The following is an 18762-nucleotide window of genomic DNA, read 5'->3' as shown; positions in this document are numbered from 1 at the left end:
GGTTGTATTAGGGAAAAAAAAATTCATTGAGAGAATACACGATGACAAAAACTACTACAAATTTAGTAGCAGGAAGGATTTTAATTTATATTTTCTTAGTCTCAGCAGCTTCTTCATTTGGAAACTCTTGTCCCCGTGTGGAGCATGTGATCTGTGGAGTCTGTAAACAAGGCCTGTGCGTGGATCCCGCCCTGTTTGGATGGTGTCTCTGTGTCCCACGGGTGGCAACCCTCTGCTTTTGAGGGTGGGCAAGACTCGTTACCAGTCATGGGCTCAGGGCTGCCCTGTTATCAAACTGTAGATCCCCAGTCTCGTCCCGGGCAGGCAGTTCTAGTCAAAGAAAACTGGTACCTGATTAGGAAGAGTGGAGCCTGCAGCCACGGGGCTCGCAGCCTGGGCGGTCTGTAGGAGCTGGGCCCTGCTGCGGCTCCCAAGGTGGAGGGCCTAGAAAGCCCATCCGTTTCCCCAAGCAAATCAGATCGCTCAGTACTGGCATTCAGGTGGGAGACTGGCAGGGGTTGGCCTCACCTGAGACCCAGAGTACGCAGCCATCGAGCCTGTCCTGGAAGCTGCCTGCCGCACCCCTGAAAATGACGTTCACGATAAAGATTGTATCACCGAAGTCTTCACAGAGGTTTCTAGCTAAAGTCATTTTTATGTTGGTTTTATCTCTTTAGGCTTCCACTTGAGCTTCCTGGCATGGTGGCTCCATTAGCCAGGTGTCCTGAGTGTCCCCGATCCCTCACATAGGGCTGCAGAGCGTGGCGCTCAAGGGGTGAGGAGCCCTGCTCCCTCAAGGAGGAACTCTGCACAGGCGCCATGAGAGGGCATCACAGAGAATCATGTGACTTTGAGTGGCAGGGGGTGGGCGGTCATGCTTGTCCAGTGACTGCCCCCCTTGAGAGCATGTGGACTTGGACACCACTGGTCAGAGCCAAGTCAACAAGGGCACGGGCTCTCCAGTGGTGGTGCCTTTCTCTGGCGCCTTGGCAGGGAGCTGTCCTGGGAACCCTGCAGGTAGAGGTGGCAGAGGGTAGATGGCAGCCCTGACCTGCGACCCTGCTCTGCCCATTGTGTGACCCCAGGCAGATCCTACATCTCTTGGCACCAAGTGGTGGGGGTGATGGCACCTTGCAGGACTGGCATGGGTGCTGATGCGCCCCGGCCCTGGCCTCAGGGATGTCTGCCATCAACACAGGGAAATGAAAAGACGGTGGCTTCCTTCATTCTAGTATTAGTGCAGAGCATTTGCTAAGCTTTTTTTTTTTTTTTTTTTAAAAAAAAAAGGCTTTGGGTGGAAACCTGACCAGCTTCTCTTCCTATCTTCCTGATCCGCCCCTGGGGCAGTGCCTCTCAGGCAGGTTCGGGTCTGTAGTCATTTCTTGGTATTTGTGAAATGTAGCTCAGAAGGACAGGTGCGCATGACCTGAGGGCCAGAGGACCATTGGGACCTGTTTTTCAAAGGTCCTAAGAAAGCTTTTAAAAAAAAAAAACAACAACTTGAGATGTAACTACAGATAAAGCAAGAAGAAACCTGAGTGTAGAAAATGTCCAAAGATGAAGGGGGGAGGCCTGGAAACTGAGTTTGCTAGGGCCACCAGGACACAGGCCCCCAAGATGCAGCTACATGGCGCGGGCTGCTGCTCCTAGGCAGGGACAGCACTGAACACCGAGGCAGCAGTGGCACAGTGGCATCCATGTATCTAAACATAGAAAAGGGACATAAAGTGTGGTGTGAGATCAGGACAGTGCACCCGCCAGGCGCGCCCCCCCCAACGGAGCTTGCAGTCCTGGGAGCTGCTCCTGGGAGGCAGTGGCGATGTGCGCACTGAAGTTGATTCACTTTTTTCTTTAAGTGTCACAGTAAGCTCACAATTAAACTTCCATAAAATTTTTAAAATTTAGGTTAGAACGAATACATTACAGCTGGCAGGTAAGAATATTTTCTGTTAAATTTTTTTTTTTTTTGCTTTTTTAAAATTATTTCTTTGATACTGTATTGCCTGGGCGCGAGCCACCCTCCTACCTCCCAAGTAGCTGGGATGACAGGCCTGCTGTTAGAATACTCCAAAAAAAAGGATAGCTGACTAATGATTAAAAAGTATGGTTTAATAACTCCATAAAGCAGCCACAGTCATCGATGATGGTCAAGTGTTCCGCACAGTGTGTATCATTTAATACAAGAGCTGGTGCCCTGCGCTGACTGACATCAGCATCAGCACGTCCCCAAGCAAAGGGATCTTCCATTATGACCCTCCGGGACCACCGTCACACACGGGAACCATTGTTGACTGAAACATGGTTGTGTGCTTATTTTTATGTGGTGCTGGGGATGGAACCCAGTGCCTCCCGCAAGCTAGGCAAGCGCTCTGCCACTGAGCTACAGCCCCAGCCCTGTTTTCATCATCTTAAAGACCCTGTTTCTAAACAAGTTCACACTAATAGATACTTAGAGTTAGGAAGTCAGTAACTGGGGGAAGACTGAACTCAACTCACAGCAGAAATTACAGGAAATTCAAAGTTACTAACCATTCTACATTCTTCTAAGATCGCTGTCTCTCTGGAAAGGTAAACTTTTTAGAGCCAGATTCAAATCAGAATCCCTGCACTGGTCAGGTTACCTTTGACAAGTGGCTTAACCTCTGAAGCTCAATTTACTTATCTATAAAATGGGAACGAGCCTCACTTTGCAGTGTTATGGGGGAAGGTAATAGGACTTGAGCTCGTGACTGGGCATGCAGCAGTAGGCAGACAACAGCTGTCCACCTGCATCAATAATGTACTCGACAGGGAAGCTCTAACTCTAGCACTGGGCTCTCTAAGGCAGAGTTCCGGTGGGACATGCTTTTCGCCGGGGGCTGCAATAGAGTGGATGAGGCGTGTGCCGGTAACTCTCCAGGGTTGATGTGTGAAATCTGAGCGAGCAAAAAGAGATGCTGATCTGTTTGGAGTTGATGGGGAAATCAGGAGAGGGGGGCACTCTCACCAGCTTGGGTGGCACTCGCTCTGGGGTTTGGCTCCCTTGACTTTAAATGGAGGGAGGAGCATGGTTTCCTTCTGGATTATTAGGGGATGCAAAGCTGTGGATGGGCCAAATCCCTGGCTGTGTCCCTGCAGAGGACAACAGGACGGAAGCAGGGTTAACACGGCGTTTAGGGGACAGTCTGAATGCCAGTATTTCCCAGCCTTTTCCTGCCTGTGACTGCACCTCTTGCCCCTCCCCGGGAGGGTGTCTGCCCCACCTTTCACCACCCCTGTGCAAACATCTTCCTGACCCAGCCCCTGCCCCTTCCCATCTAAAATCAGAGCAGAGCAGTGACAAAACCTGACCAGGATGTGGTGGGGACACGCCCAGGGGCCTCTGCGCCTGGCTGGAAGGCTATGACTTCTTTATTCAGGAGAGAAGAGTTGGCCCAAGGCTTCCTTCCTCTTTGGGGGACTTGGACAAGCTGGCAACTTTTGGGAGAGCGAAAACATTTTGCACTGTCTGTGCCCAGGACTTAAATGTTCCTTAAATTCCCAGAGAAAAGACTTCTCAGCCAGGTGCAGCAGTAGCTTAAGGGGCTGAGGCCAAGGTCCTCAAGTTCAAGGCCAGCTCAGCAACTTAGCCAGACCCTGTCACAAAAATCCAAAAGGACTGGAGATGTGGCTCAGAGCACCCTGGATTCAACCCCCAGTACCCCACTTCTAGAAACTTAAAACAAATGTTAACTGTATAAACATCCCTGCACACACTTGACCTTTCATTTGCTGAGGAAACTTTATAAGGTTAAGGAAGCCTGTGCTTTTTGGCCCTCAGGGGCGGGGATCCTGGTGGAGAGCTTGCCTCACACTCGCCAGACTCGGGTTCACCCCCAGCACCCACGAAAAAGAACTATCAGTGTTGAACTGTGTCCTTGAGGCTCCCAGAGGACAGATACAGGTAGTGAGGGAGAGGAGGAGAGGGCTCTGGCTGGGCCCGACCCGATGCCCAAGGCTCCCTACTTTGTCTCTGTCCACACCCACCGTGTGGTGGTTTTGGCCCAGAGGCCCATGGTCGACCCCTCTGTCACCTCTAGGAAGATCTGTGTGTTGTGGGGAGCCTGGACAGGATGGCACAGAGGATCCCCAGAATATTTCTTCAAAAGCATGAATAAAAAATGTCTTCTGTCCATATCCTCTTCTTGGCCATAAGAATTCAGACCCAGGTTCTAGCCATCGTCCTCACTGGGACTCGGCGGAGGCCTCAGGGAAGGTGGAGCCCCCCATCCTGAGGGTTTGTGCTCCGAGCAGCACGCTTCCCGCTGGGGGCTTTCTTACCGTTTCACTTGGCATCTAGATTGCTTTTCCCCAGATGCTGTGGGCAGTTTGGCTTCTGAGCTCCAAGAGGGTAGGGGAGTGGGCGGTCCATCCCCCTACAACGGTCTAGGACGCAAGTATGAAAACTGCCCTCTCCTAAAACAGTTGGTCAGGAGATGCCCTCCCAGGGTGGTGGCCAGGGCACCCTAAGCCTCGGTGGCACCGATGAGGCCTCGAGGCCTCCAGGGTCGGGGCAGGGTTTCGTTGCCCAACTTGGTCTTTAACTCTAGAGAACAGAGGCAACTTGCATCTCCTGGGCAGGATGCGTGTGGTTTGGGGCTGCCATCCTGTCCCGTCCAGAGAGCGCATGACTCTGGGACTTGGCGGGGTCTGGGTATGATTCACGGAGCGGGAGGGGGATGTGGAAAACAATGTCTGTCTTTAAGCTCCGGAACCAGGGAAATGAGCTGGAAATGTGAGTAATGTATAATTTTACTAAAATTATCTGCAAAGTCCTTGGACCTTTTCTTTCTGTGCTCCCCAGTGTGGGATCCGTGGTACCCTAGAGGACAGTTTTTGCTGGCAGGTGAGTGGGCCTCTCCTCCCCCAACCTTGGGCACTGGAGTGCAGGTGCCATTGTCCCAGCCTCGCCTCTGTCCTGTTAGCTGGGTGACCTTGGACAGTGCTTTGCCCTCTGTAGGCGTCCCTTTCCTTGGTGATGTGGTTTTCACCGTCAGGGTTGGATGCCTGGGGCTGAGCTTTGCTGGTATTAATGCCTCTGGCTGTGAGAGGGATGGAGGGTGGACTGGTGACCCTGACCTTGGGGGATATGGAGATGCTGTCTGAGCTTGTCCCTAGAGGCCAGTCTTCATCCCTGGGCTTCCTCAGCCCTCCCCCACTGCCAGAGGGGTCCATTCTGAGATGCAGCCCCTCTGGGGCTTTTCTGTCCCTTCTGGAGAAGAAGCCCCTAGAAGGCAGGGCTGGGCTTTACTTTCTGTAACTGCCACAAACTAGGAAGGAGTTCAACTAATGTTGGTTGCAAAAACAGCCTACTTCCCACAGAGGCAGATTCCAGCAGAGAATTTCCCGAGCCTCTTCCCCAGTTGGCAGGGCTCATTCCGCTCGTTGTCTGGTGGGAGCCAGGAGAGCAGTTTCCTAGCTTCTCCACACGGAGATGGGAGGAGGAACACCGACGCGCTGGCCATTGAAGCGTCAGCACCCATTTAGGTAAAAGCAACATCTCAGGCTTCCTGGGCCGAGGTCTGTCCAGGGGCACCTCGTCAGACTTCTAGTCCAGCGGTCTCGCTTTTGGGGAGCTGAACCCCGAAGGTGCTCATCATGGAACAAGCAGCGTCCTCTCAGTCATCATGGGAGGGTGGCGTTACAGACGGGCTGCTCTCATTGTGGAGTTAGTTGTGTTGTTTTGGTGTGAGGGGGAGTGTTGGAGTTCTTTGAAAATTGCCAGGACACGTGTGAGACATGTTATCTAAACTGGCCCCCTGGGTGAGTGTGCTGGGGTCCTGGAGAGGTGGGGCAGCAGGATGCGCAGAACCAAGGCTTGCTCTGGGGTCCTTGAGGCCGCATTGGTGCTCATGCTACTGCACCCCTTTCCCCACGAGCTTCCTGACAGAGATGCATAATCCATCTGGGTGCTGTGGACGCCCTACCTTTTATTTCTTGCCAAGTCATCTGTACACTGTCTCACTTCCTCACAAAAGGTCAGGGTGTGTGTGCCATGCGCAGGCAGTAGGGGGACCAACACAAGCAAGTCTGCAGGCAGAGCTGAGTAAGGATGGGAAATGGAGCTGCTCCGAGCCCTAGGGCAGGGCTTGACGCAGTCTGATAGAATCGAGTGCCGGGCGTGGTGGCGCACTCCTGTAACCCCAGTGGCTTGGGAGGCTGAGACAGGAGGATTTCGAGTTCAAAGCCAGCCTCAGTAATTTAGTGAGATAATCAGCAATTCAGCACTGTCTCTAAATAAAATACAAAATGGGGATGTGGCTCAGTGGTCGAGTGACAGAGTTCAATCCTCTGGAGCGCACCCCCACCCCTCCCCCCAAATGACAGGAAATCTGAAGAAAGTGGGTTGTCAGATAGTGTAGGTCATAAGGTCACCCTTGGAGGGAGAGGGGCACAGGGTCCATGGGATCACTTCTTAGAACTGCAGGTTAATCCGGTATTTAGAAAAGACTTGCCCCTGTGGCCAGAGAGTCCCCAAGTTCACCGCATCATGCCCAGCCAGTCCTGGAGGTGGCCACCACTGCCTCCCCAGGGTCCGCCGGCACAAGCCTCTCCTAGATCCAGGTCCTCTGGAGGCCAAAGGATGAGACTCCCAGAATAGTCTGTATCTTAAAGAAAAGTCTCAGAACTCATCTTCCATATTTTTAAGACTTGCTTGTTATGGGAGGAAAAAACCCCAAGAACCTCTGTGGTGGCAGAAGATGCAGAGGCTATCACAGGTGAGATGGAAGGACGGGGGCTGTCACCCCTGGTAGACACCCCCCGCCGTGGCCCATGGAGCATTCCAAGTGCTACCCGTGCTCCAGGCCACAGTGAGCACTGCACTTGCCCAAGCCGATGCTCCTGCTGGAGGCTTCCGCTGTCCACGCTGGGCTGAGCGAATGCAGATGCCGCCACTTCCTAGCCAGTGACCTGGGCCAGTCACTCAACTCTTGTGCTTTCTGTCAGGAGCAGGTGGCTGTGGCATCTCCTGCCTAGGGCTGCTGGGAAGATGGCATGAGCTGATGCCTGGGGAGGTCCAGGACCCATAGCGAGCACTGGGTCACTTTGGATCTCTGTCATCCTGCCTAAATGGCAGGTCCTTGGAGACCCACAGGCTAGCTGTCCATCTCTGAGCATGTGGAATTCACTGTGCAGATGAGCAGGGGAGTGGGTGGCTTCTGGCTGTGCCTGGGGGCTTGGGATGCAGCTCAGGTGGCCAGCTCACCTGCCAGGTCTGTCACCAGCTCTCAGGTAAAAAACAGAGTCCATGGGAAGGATGTGGCTCACCTTCATTCAGCGTCCCTTTGCCATTTGGAGAGCGCCAGCCCACCCCATCTGAGTGCTCGCTCTTCTTTTTCAGGAAGACGACCAATGGAGACTGCAGAAAAGACCCCCGGGAGCGGAGCCGCAGCCCCATTGAGCGCGCCGTGGCCCCCACCGTGAGCCTGCATGGCAGCCACCTCTACACATCCATCCCCAGCCTCAGCATGGAGCAGCCCCTTGCCCTGACCAAGAATAGTGTGGACGCCACCAGGCCGGCTGGCCTCTCGCCTACCCTGACCCCCGTGGAGCGGCAGCAGGTACAGTGTGCCCGTGTCCTGGGCACGTTGGCCAAAGCCCCAAGCAGAGGGCCTGCGGGGAGGGAGGAGCTTCGCTGTGTCACCCTCTGTCCTTCAGCTCATCTGTCCTTCCTGCTGGGCCGCCTCTTAGGATGCATAGGCCCTGGAGAGGTGCTGATGTCCTTGAGTTTCCGTCTCTGGACAGTGGAGGCTGGTCTGGCTGAGGCATGTCTTGAGCTTCCTCGGCCCTCAGTGCCTTAGTTCTCCTGCGAAGCCGGCGGGGGCTCTGCTGGGGCTGGACTCCTGTGAAGTTGGCAGCCACTGGTTATTAGTGCATGCTGGTCAGAAGCCCATGGCTGGCACAAAAGGCTCGTGGGGCAGCACGTGATAGAAGGAGGTGGTATTAGCACAGATGAGTCCATGGTGGACTCACTAGCGGGGAGGGCAAGGTGCAGAGCCCTGAGGGGACGCTGTGTGACCTCTCTGGGCTATGCTCTGGGGATTGGGAAGTCAAATCCATGAGGAGGTGCCCATCTACCTCGGGGCCAACCTCATCGTCCGCTGCGTTCCTTCATTTAAGACGCCGGTGTGGACGCCCGCCATGCTCAGGGCAGGTGCCAGAGCTGGTCAGGCAAGGCAGCTTTGTTCTCAGGGCACTCGTCGTTTAATGAGGAGGAGGGGGGGGGGGGGCTGAACCCAACTACAGCAGTTCTACCTGTGTACCACTGGCCACTCATTTGTTCTGGTAAGAATGTGAGGCCAGGTTACCCTGAGTATGCCACGTGGTGACAGTGACACGGAGTGTGGGTGGTGGCATCCATGGGGACCTGGCTCACTCTTGGGGAGAGGGAATGTGACCTCACAAGAAAGGACCCAGACCAGCTTAACCATAAAAGAAATTCACTTCTAGGAGGCCAGGAATTGAGTCCTCTGTCTGTGGCTAGTGCAGAGTAGGGGGCAGGATTCAGCTCTCAAATTCCCTCTCGGAGCTCCTGCTTTAGCCCTTGCTGGCCTGAGGAACATGGCTCCCTGAGCCTCACAAGGACAGGATGGGTCCTGGACAGGCCCTGCCCGTCTTGGTGTTTGCTTCAATGGCTCCTCTTGGCCTTCTGCTTGGTTTTCGGCTACAGTTTGAGACTGGACGGTGTTTGGTCCAGACTTTACTCTGGTCTGCCTGCACTGCACCTGGCTAGAGCATCGACCTACAGTGTCTTTGGAGTCCCCACCTGTGTTCCCAGGGATTCCTGCCAGGAGAGAGAGCGAGCCCATGCCTCCTGGGGAGGGTGCAGATGGCTTGGCTGCCACCAACCTGCACACTCACGCCGGGTGGTGCTGGTGGTGGTGAAGTCCCCCCCAGCCCTGCCCTCCCCACGGGCCACTGGTCAGCTCGTCACATTGACCTGGGTACCTTCAGGGAGCACCTTCCTGGGCCACTGGGACCTGGACTGTGTGCTCCAAACTCCTCATCTGCCCAGACTCTTAAGAGCTTGCTGCCAGGTACACTGAGGCGAGTCCCTTGGTCCCCGTGCTTAGCAGCTCGAAAGCACCCAGCCATTCCTGGGAGTGTCACTATGTTCCCCACCAGTGCTGAGGTGTGTGTGTTGTACCCTGGATGGGGAAACACGATGCGGAGCTTGGCCTGTGCCAGCCGCCCTCCTCTGCATGGTGGAAAAGGTGACTCACATCTCCAGGAAGTTGAACAGGAAAGTTCCCACGGAGGCGTGTCTGGGGAGGCTGTGGAAAGTGTCACCTATGTCATTATTTGTGATGGCAGTTTGGAGGTGTTGAAGGAAGATATGGAGGTGACCCTGGGGCTGCAGCAAATGAGAAGAGTCAGGAGGAGATGAGGCATTCACACACCAAGGGCCTACACAGGCAGTGATAGGCAGCCACGGTTCCTGGACTAAGTCACAGGGGAAGAAGGATCGTGAGGGACAGTTGCACCCTGCCCTTCCGCTCGTTTGCTATGCGCCTTCACTCCCCCCATCGGGAAGACAGGGTGGGGCCGTTTGGTCTCCTGAGAACCCAGCAACTGGCATGAGGCTGCTCAAGTGTGGAGCCGTGTCCAGATTGCACTTGGCTGGCGAGGAGATGGGGCAAGCTGCAGTCGCCTTTGGGAGTGAAGTGGCTTAGTGTGTCCAAGAGCACACAGTGGCTCTTGATGGCACTGACGTACAGACTGAACTGCAGTCCAGGCTTCCCCAATGTCCACTTTCAGCAGCGTCTCTGACACCTGAGTTACGCAGGAACCAACTCGAGCCACGTGAAGCATGACGGGGGAGTGGATGGGGAGAGACCTGGGGCGTCTCTTAGGGCCCCGAGTCATGGGTGCAGCCGGCTCAGGAAGGAAGGGCGGCCCTGATCCTGGACAGTGGGCAGGGCCCTCCTCCCACCTCTGCTTTGGGCCTGTCCCATTTCCGGCCCACATGGCCAGCCCAGTGTGGCTTGTTCCCCTGCTGACGTGTTGAACTGTTGAGAGAATTCCAAATGTTCTTTTCACATGCTGCTGCCAGGCCACAAGTCCCCCACCTGCGTGTGCAGTTTCTTGCTAGTCATAGGCACTTGCATGTGATCCCAATTCATCTTCTAACATCCAGATCTTGTTGCTGTCCACTGCCTGACACAGAAGGAAGGCGAGGCATGTGAGCCTTCTCTCTCTTTCTATGGGGTCCTGATGTGGGTCATAAGGCTCTCCCTGGTGTTGCCCTTGTAGCCAGCTACCCTTTGGCTGTCTTGGAGGAACTCCATCTTGTCCTGGGCACTAGGAAATGCTTTTCTCTGGCTGGAACCTGAAGTTCAGGTTGGTTCACAGAATATTATTGCCCCAAGCTTGGGGACAAATGCACTGTCTGATCCCTGTTGAGCAGCAAGTGTGGCGGAGGGGAGGAGACGGATGCTGGTGTCCTGCTGGAGCTTGAGGGGCTCAGGTGTGGTGGTGTCTCAAGCTGATCTCTGAAGAGGGTGGGAGTTGCCGGGGACTCCGCTGTATGACACCGCTCCTCTGTTCCCGTTGGCATGTCTCCCCCACTAACAGCATCATGATTTGTGTGGTCTTCAGAGGAATCCGCTTGGGTATACCAACTAGAAGCTCCGGCAAACAACGGGGAGGGGACAGCTCCAAGAGACCCTGTACCAATATGGCCAGGGTTTCTTTTGCCATCAGTGTCTGTCTCCATTCAGATTTGAGGGAGGGGGTCAGTCCAGCTCTCAACACCTCTGTCCCATGTCCCTCACTGATCCGTGACCAAGAGACACTCAGAGAAAGGACAGCCTGGGAGGGGACCTCAGTCTCTCAGGGACTCAGTCCTATAGCAGTTTGGAAGGGCTTGCAGCCTGGCCAACTGCAGAACCCTGAGGGTGCTGCCGAGGTCCCTGGGGGGATGAGGTGGGACTCCCCACCCCACCCGTGCTGTCAGCTTGGAGGCTGTGGTAAGTAGCTGACCCCCACTTTCCTCCTGCAGAACCGGCCTTCGGTGATCACCTGCGCCTCTGCTGGTGCCCGCAACTGCAACCTCTCTCACTGCCCCATTGCGCACAGCGGCTGCCCTGCGTCCGGGCCCGCCAGCTACCGGAGGCCGCCCAGCGGTGAGTGTCCTGGAGGAGTTCCCCACTTCCTCACCCTGCCTGTGGTCTCTGAGAGTCACAGATCAAGTCTCGGGCCAAAACCCCTCGCCTTGAGCACATACATACCCAGCACCGTGCAGAGCTCGAGGCAGGGGTGTGCTGCTCCTGGCCCTCTGTGACCTCGTGCTCTAGTCGGGGGGAGGTCAGAGTCCTCATTTACTGCCACATGGCCACTGTCCTGCAGGCACATCACAGAGCAGCGGCCTGCCCTTGTGCCCAGCAACAGAGTGGGGAGGGCAGGGGGGCCCGCCCCAGAGCCCTATTGGTGACCCATGGTGCTCTGCAGATGGCCTGTCCTGATTGTTCTCCTGCTTCCTCACAGCCACCACTTGTGACCCTGTGGTGGAGGAACACTTCCGTAGGAGCCTGGGGAAGAACTACAAGGAGCCCGAACCAGCACCCAACTCCGTGTCCATCACGGGCTCCGTGGATGACCACTTTGCCAAAGCTCTGGGCGACACATGGCTTCAGATCAAAGCAGCCAAGGATGGTGCATCCAGCAGCCCCGAGTCGGCCTCACGCAGGGGCCAACCGGCCAGCCCCTCTGCCCACATGGTCAGCCACAGCCACTCCCCATCCGTGGTCTCCTGAAGGGATGCCACCCTCCGGCAGCACGTAGATCTGCATGGTTTGCCTGAGCTTTGAACAGTCAGTGCTTCAAAACAAAAAAAATTGGGGTGGGGAGGGAGGGATAGGGATGGTTTCTTCGCAAAAACCATGTTGTTGGGATTTCTTTTCTGTTTTCATACTTGCTTGGTATTCTTGTGCAAGGGGCCTCAAATGTGGCAGCAGGAACGACGCGTGGAACACCCGTCTCATGTAGCATCCTTACTTCCTGCCTCAGTTACCAAAGAAACCTCTGATGCAGGCCTGCCGGGGCCCAGACTCTGTGGCGCGCATTCTCAGTCACATGCCATGACGACGTTGGGGACCCAGATGCTTTATGCTTTCTTCCATTTGCTTCTCGAGCGCCGGGCGTGCGCAGCTCAGCTTCCATGGCGGGTTCGGGGGTCCGTGTGCGTGCGCGTGTATACTTGAAGAGAACTGCCGTGTCTGATTTGCACTTTTGGAGGACTGAGTTGCCTGCCTGGCAGCTTTCCGCAAGACGTGAGTGCTCTGAGGGCAAACTGCTGAAGAACAAAGGGTTCAAGGATGACATTTCCGACCATTTGTGCGTTTTTGTTGCTATCGAATTTAGACAAAACTGCTTTGGAAGGGGAAGTCTCATACCGGTTATAGGTCTTTCTCTCTAGATTTCAGGTGCTTGCAACAGGACTGCAGACTCCACCGATCACGGGCATTTACCTTTCCTGAACACTGCGGTGTGTGAGGCTCGAGCCGGGGTGGGAGGATTCCAGAGTGCTTTAATCATGACGCATGTTTTAATGGAGGAAAAAAAATAGCTGGTTTCTATTAATTATATAGACAGTAAACACAAACCTTACTACTTACTAGCTTCTTTTCAGAATTAGTTTATTTTTGTCAGTTACAGTCCTAGATATACTTACTGCTGGTACAGTTGTACTCTAAGATTTGTATTTGATACTCACTTTACTTGCAAGGAGGGCTGGGGACAGCTGGCAGGCCCGAGGGAGGCTCACTGGAGCAGCTGGGCCACCGTGTCGGGGGCCAGGGTTTGCACCGCGAGCTGACACGGTCACTGGTTTTCTGCATCCCGTCTGCTTTTACGAGCTCCCAGGGGAGCATCTTCCAACTCCCCAGATGCGCAGACTGCTCCCTTCCACCTCCCTTGGCCGAACAGCAGATTACTGACAATCTGTGATAAGGTATTTTGATGCTTCCTCGCATGCTGGGGCCCAGGCAGTATACATTCCTGACTTTATACACTTATTGCCACATTTATTATCGTCTGGTATATTAATGGCTACTAACTAGAAATTAGAAGAAAGCGGGATAGACATGGCTGTGGACACCCCACAGCTGCTTTTCCTGGTCCATGAGCTGTTCTGCTCCCCCACCCCTCAAATGTGCTGCATTTGGCCTGGCCTGCTGGAGGGCTCAGGACGCCATGCACCCGGCCACCTCATCCAAGGCTTTATGGACTCCTTCACACAGGAGCCCTTGAGGCTGGCTGCCAGGAGGAGAACAATACAGGTTAGCTGTTGCATTCTGGGGACTGGCTCTTGTAGTCACAGGGTGGCTGCAGGCCTTTAAGAAGTGGAAGAAAAGCCCTTCTCCTCTCGCCCCTGCACACATTTCACTCCCACTTTACTGGGCTTCCAAGCTTTGGCATTCGGGCCCCTATATTTTCTGTAGGAGAAAAATTGTTGAGAAACACTTTTTTTATATAGGTAACTTTAAGACCATCATTACGCTGTGCGTAAAGAATGTACAGAGAAATTTGTAGGTATTTTTTGAAGAACAATTAATTTGTTAATGATATGTAGCTATTTAATTTTCCCCTTTCCTATCGTAATCATTCATTTTTTTTGTTGTTTGGAAAAAAAAGTTGATCTTTTTTTGTTGTAGATTTTGTCTGTAAAGTGCAGGCACACAGTTATTCTATGAGGACACTGCATCTGCATTAATAGCCACTAGTTTGTTATTGCTACAGGCTACTGAGCATTGTAACAGGAACACGACCGCACCGCGGATGGGCTCTGCGGAGAACCCACCTCGGACACTTCTGTCGGTGCACAGGGTCGTCACTTGGGAGGGATGGCAGTGCCGGTGGCCGGGTCCCCGGTGCGCTGACCTATCTGGGATAGGCAGTTCCCTGGAGGGGGCTTTGAGCAGAGGGAGCAGCGGAAAACCAAATGTTTCCCCAGCACCCTCCCTGAGAAGGGGCTCCGAGGTTCTCCCCAGGGCCGCGCTGTCCGCGGTGCGTTCTGCCCCTTCTCTCCATGTTTGTAAATCTGTAATATACCATTCTCTGTGGCCTGTTTTTCCTGGAAGAAGAAGAAAAAAAAGGTTTGGCAGGCCATCTTTTTTTTTTTTTTTTGTACTTAAAAGTAGCCTTAAGAACAATAATAAAGTGCTCTTAAACCACAGGCTGTACGTGTGGCTCTTCAGTCCTGGGTGACAGTGTGGTGGCTGTGCACCACTGAAGTCCCAATAAAGGTAATTTTTAGTTTCTTGACTGTCTACTTTAGGTCAAGTGTTTTCTAAGTCTCTGTGGAAATCCTGCTGCTGTAAGAGGTACCCTTGGACTCCATTTTGACTTTGGTTCTAGGCCTAAGACAGAAGCTGAACCCAGATAAAGTGTTAGGGGTGCCTTTGGCTCTGCACCTGTTTAGGGGCAGGCACCTGTGCCAAGGACGTGCCCGCTGTTCACAGCCAGCACCAGTGTGCAAATCAGAATGGAGGGGGAAACCAGCCTACCTGACTGTAGATGCACAGACAGCCACGATGCAGACAGGACCCTTGAGGTGAGGGGGAGGAAGGGAGCCAAACTGCCTTCTCTAGACGGGCCCCAGGGCTCTCCCCCAGCTTGTGGAGGCCTGCGCGAAAAGGTTCCAGTCCTCACGGGTAAGGTGTTGGACTAGGAGGTGGAGGAGACAACCCCCCCCCAAGGCAGAACGCCACAGGGGGGGTTGCAATGCACCCTGGGAACTTGGGTGCTGCCTCCCTACAGTGGCTCAGGGCAAGAGCTGGTTTCCCACTTCCCCAGCTGATCCCTAAGTCCTTACTGTTACCTCTGAGGGCCAAAGCAGAAGGATCCTGTGACACAGGAAAAAACAACAACAACAACAAAAAACCCAACCCCAAAAGAACTTCACATGGAGGGAACAGAGCCCCAGATCAATGGCTGTGCCAAAGCCAAGGTTATTATTGAAGTCAGAGCTGGGGGGAATGGTGACCCATCAGAATGCAGAACGCTGGCAGCAGAGGGAGCACCCCAGTCTTCAGGAAGAAAGGGAACAGGGAGGTGACAGTCCTGCTCCAGTGACTGAGTGTGGCCTCAGCAGGCAGCCAGAGAAAGAATCAGGCTCCACACGAGGCGTGGCTGGTTCAGATGGTCTCATCGTCGCTCATGTCCCAGATCTGCATGGAGAAGGGGAGACGCTTAGCAGAGGTGTGGGGCTGCCAGATGGTACTCACTGATGCTATTGTCATGACAAAAGGATCTCCTACTTGCAGTCAGAGCGCTCTGCACCTCCCACACTGGTTCCCTTGTCATTGAGGCACTGACGCCCCATTTCTGGTACAAGGAATCAAATCTCAGGAGTTATACTTCCCTTACCCAGGGTCTCACTCGGATGTGAATGGGGAGGGTGGCAACTTTAGGCTGCTGCCCTCTCATCACTCCACCAGAGGGTCTTACCCAGCCACAGGCAGTAAGGTAAGCTCCGTGGTGGGGGTGGGGTGGGGTGCTGGCTGCAGAAAGCCCTGCCTCGTGGCCTATAAGATGCACCCCACGTCAGGAGGCTGCCTCCCGCCCGGCAGCCTGCTCCACTGTCCAGTCAACTTTAGTCCAGTTGCTGACTCTACAGCTAATGCCAGGCAACTGCTGTTGCTCAAGAGCAGACCCCACTCCTGCCAGGCCCAGAGGTGGCCTGGGGAGGATCTTGGACACAGCCAGATCCTGCCTTGCGCCCTAGACTGTCTGTGGGGAGCCTAAGACTCATTCTGAGTCTGACCCAATGCTGTGAGTCTGGGGAGTGCTCCGCTGTAGCATCACAGTGAGAAGAGGAAGGAGGGATGAGGTGGAGGCCTGGACTGCCAGCCCCACAGGCTAGACCTTCCCTGCGACTCTGGCCATGAAACACCCACGGCCCTGGGGTGGGGGGAGAGCAGGCTGAGGCTTTGTACAGCACCCTGGCTCCCTGGAGGCTGGTCCCCAAACCTGTGCCTCCAGACTTTCAAAACCCTTACAACTGGTTGCAAAAGACCCCCAGCCCCGGCAGAGCTGCCAGGATGAACAGTGTGTTTACATGGGGCGGCCAGGGCCGCCCCGGGGAGCAGAGAGGCCTGGCCAAGGTAAACAGCCACACCAGCTTGCCTTTCAAAGGCAAGGATGTGGAAAATAAATAGAGGGAAATTTCCTCCCTCCTGGGCTGAGGGGGAGCGGGTGACCCTCTCCTGCCCCTCCATTTCTACACAGGCCCACTGCCTGAGCACAGGAGGGTGGGTGGCAGAGTGAGATCCTGATGCTGGCGAATCAGCGCCATTAATGAATGGGCAGTGTGGGGTCCAATGATCCCAGTGTGTCATGTTGGGACCTGCCTCTTGGTGTAAGTTCCCCACCAGCTAGAAACACCCCCTGGGGTGGAGTAGGGGCCCCAGTTCCAACAGAGGCTGCACTGCTGAGCCCCAGAACCTGATCTGTGGGTTCTGAAGGTCTGAGTGGGGAGACTGAGTCACTAGAGGGTTTGCCAGCATCATTCAGCCACTCTTAACTGTCAGTGAACTCGATCATCTAGCCCTCCCTGTGCCAGGCACTTTGAAGACCTGGAGTGAATGTGCCCTCCTGCCCTCCTCATACCTGCCTGTGAGGTCCAGGGGAAAACCAGCTCAGAGAGGCAAGACAACTTACCCAGGACCACACAACAGGCAAGCTGGGAGCATGCATGTGGTGTGTGGAACAGGCTGGGCACGCTGCATGGAGGAGGGGGACACAGAGGCACTGGGCCAAGAGGAAGGAGAATGAAGAGCCCTGTGCACTGAGGCTTTAGGACCTTCTGCCCAGCCTCTTCAGGGCACCAGCCAGGGCAGACTGGTTACCACTGAATGGCACTCTCTGCCAGTGGGTGGGCAGGGCTGTTTACACTCTGGGCCAAGGACAAACGTTTATGGGAAATCAAGAGCATCCAGACATCCTCTGACCACTTCTTCATCTACTGTCACAGCTTAGCTATGGGGAAGGGGTGCCCCCCCCCCCCCACTGTAGGGCCAGGGAGATGTGGACTAGGTGGCTGTGGGCTGGGAGGGAGCCTGGCTGGCCCCTTGCTCCTGGACAGATTTAACCACTCAAAGGGGCTGGCCAATAGGGCTATTCTGTTGAGCCTGGGCTGTGCAGAGGATCCTGTGGGACACCCAAAGGGCTTATTGTGACGCAGCCCTGTAGCAGGGGGCTGGCGGGTGGTGGATTTTACATAACTGCATGGGGTTTTCCCAGAACCAGCTCCCTAGCAGGGACAGGCTCTGTGGAGCACCCTGGCCTTCCCCCTCACCAGGCACAAAGGCAGCACCTGGAAACACAGACTTCATCTCTTCCTTGAGCATAGACCCTGGAAGGGCTAAGATCTGCCCTCCTGAGTCCTTAGTTCCAAGTACAGTGCCTGGCCTGAGCAGAGGTGCCGTGGGTGTCCTCTTAACAAAGGAAGGTTGAGGTAGATTGGCACAGATTTTAATAATGTTAATACTCAATGCTGGCAAGAAGACACATGGCCACGGGTGGGGTGTAAATTGGTACTATATGTTTTAAAAGAAGACACAAAGCTTTTTTTTAAAAAGTCCACTTTCTAAAGGAGAAATTAATCTTTATGCAGAAAATATTAACTAGAAAATCCAAGAAAACAAATGCTAGGTAGACATGGCAAGAGAACTCTTTTAAGACGGCATCATAAAATTAGCAAGTTCCAGCACCCCCCGTGTGTGAACAATGTCCAGTTCAAAAGCAGAACGAAAGAGGTAAATCCATTGTAAGAGCAGTGAAAAAGATGAGCTGCTGGGAAATAACACTGATGTCAAATGTGCAAAATTTATATGGGGGGAAACCCCTCAGAACATTCCTACAGCAAGCCTCCAAGAATTTTAACTTCAGAAAGACAAAAGTGAACTGGAACAAATGAGCAACACCCCTTGTTTTTTGCACAGGACAAGTCAACATCAGTAAAGAGTCAAGTTTTCCCAAGTGAAAGTAGAAGTTTTTAAAATCAACAACTATTTCTTCTGGAGCTAGAGGAGCTGGTTCTAAAGTTTTGTGGAAAAAAATAAGCAAGAATCCTAGTAAAACTTGGGAAGAGGGACAGTGATGGCTCCCCTCCTCCACGTTTGCAACTCAAGGCAAACAGCATCAAAGTCTCCAAAACCAAGAGGAGGAGGCGTTGCTATGACAACAGCTATGACTAGAACACAGTGAGCCTGGAAACAGTAGGATGTAGAATCCATACACGTCCAGAAAGCTAGCATTTCACCATGAAGGTTTGGAGAATAGGAGCTCAAATCATTAGAAAAAGATGGACTTTCAAATAAATGTGGAGAATTAGTAACTTGAAACAAGATAAAAATTGATTCCATGTTTTCTGCTGTACCTTGGCATCAACTCCAAACGGAACAGAGATCTCAGTGTTAAAGAAAACAAAGCCATGGGCACACAAATGGGTACTTCCTTTACAATGTGTGTGTGGGGGAGCCCTGTGAACTTGAGCCTATAAGAAAGAAAACGGGTGCATTGACCCTGAAGAAACGTGTGTATTTTTGCATGGGAAACCCAATAAACAGAGTAACAAAAAAAAAAAAACCCAAACTACAAACCAGGAGAAAACATACCTGAAAGGGCCACCACTACTCCCTAATTGACAATTCTCAGAAATCAAGAGGAAAAGACCAACAAGTTGACTTTTAAAAAGGCCAAGGATGTCGACAGTTCACAGAAAAAAATCTAGGCAAATGA

At 53.6% G+C, this 18762-nt stretch overlaps 2 protein-coding genes across 5 annotated transcripts in view; one reads left to right on the top strand and one right to left on the bottom strand.

Annotated features, from left to right (window-relative positions):
* The window catches only part of Vgll4 (vestigial like family member 4), a 137408-nt gene extending 123130 nt beyond the window's left edge, over positions 1-14278 (top strand). For all 3 annotated transcript variants that reach the window (XM_027931881.3, XM_027931882.3, XM_027931880.3), the window contains 3 exons: positions 7361-7580; positions 11021-11144; positions 11506-14278. In XM_027931881.3, the coding sequence (XP_027787682.1) occupies positions 7361-7580; positions 11021-11144; positions 11506-11774 (613 nt within the window). In that variant the 3' untranslated portion in view covers positions 11775-14278. The remainder of the gene's footprint in view (positions 1-7360; positions 7581-11020; positions 11145-11505) is intronic.
* A 661-nt stretch (positions 14279-14939) lies between these two features.
* Atg7 (autophagy related 7) overlaps positions 14940-18762 on the bottom strand; it is a 242774-nt gene continuing 238951 nt past the window's right edge. For both annotated transcript variants that reach the window (XM_027931875.2, XM_027931878.2), the window contains exon 19: positions 14940-15188. In XM_027931875.2, coding sequence (XP_027787676.1) covers positions 15156-15188 — 33 coding nt within the window. In that variant the 3' untranslated portion in view covers positions 14940-15155. The remainder of the gene's footprint in view (positions 15189-18762) is intronic.

The sequence above is a fragment of the Marmota flaviventris genome, chromosome 20, assembly GCF_047511675.1.
Source record: "Marmota flaviventris isolate mMarFla1 chromosome 20, mMarFla1.hap1, whole genome shotgun sequence".
Classification (NCBI taxonomy): domain Eukaryota; kingdom Metazoa; phylum Chordata; class Mammalia; order Rodentia; family Sciuridae; genus Marmota; species Marmota flaviventris.
Note: the sequence above shows the minus strand (reverse complement) of the source record. Positions and strands in the feature narration are given on the sequence as shown.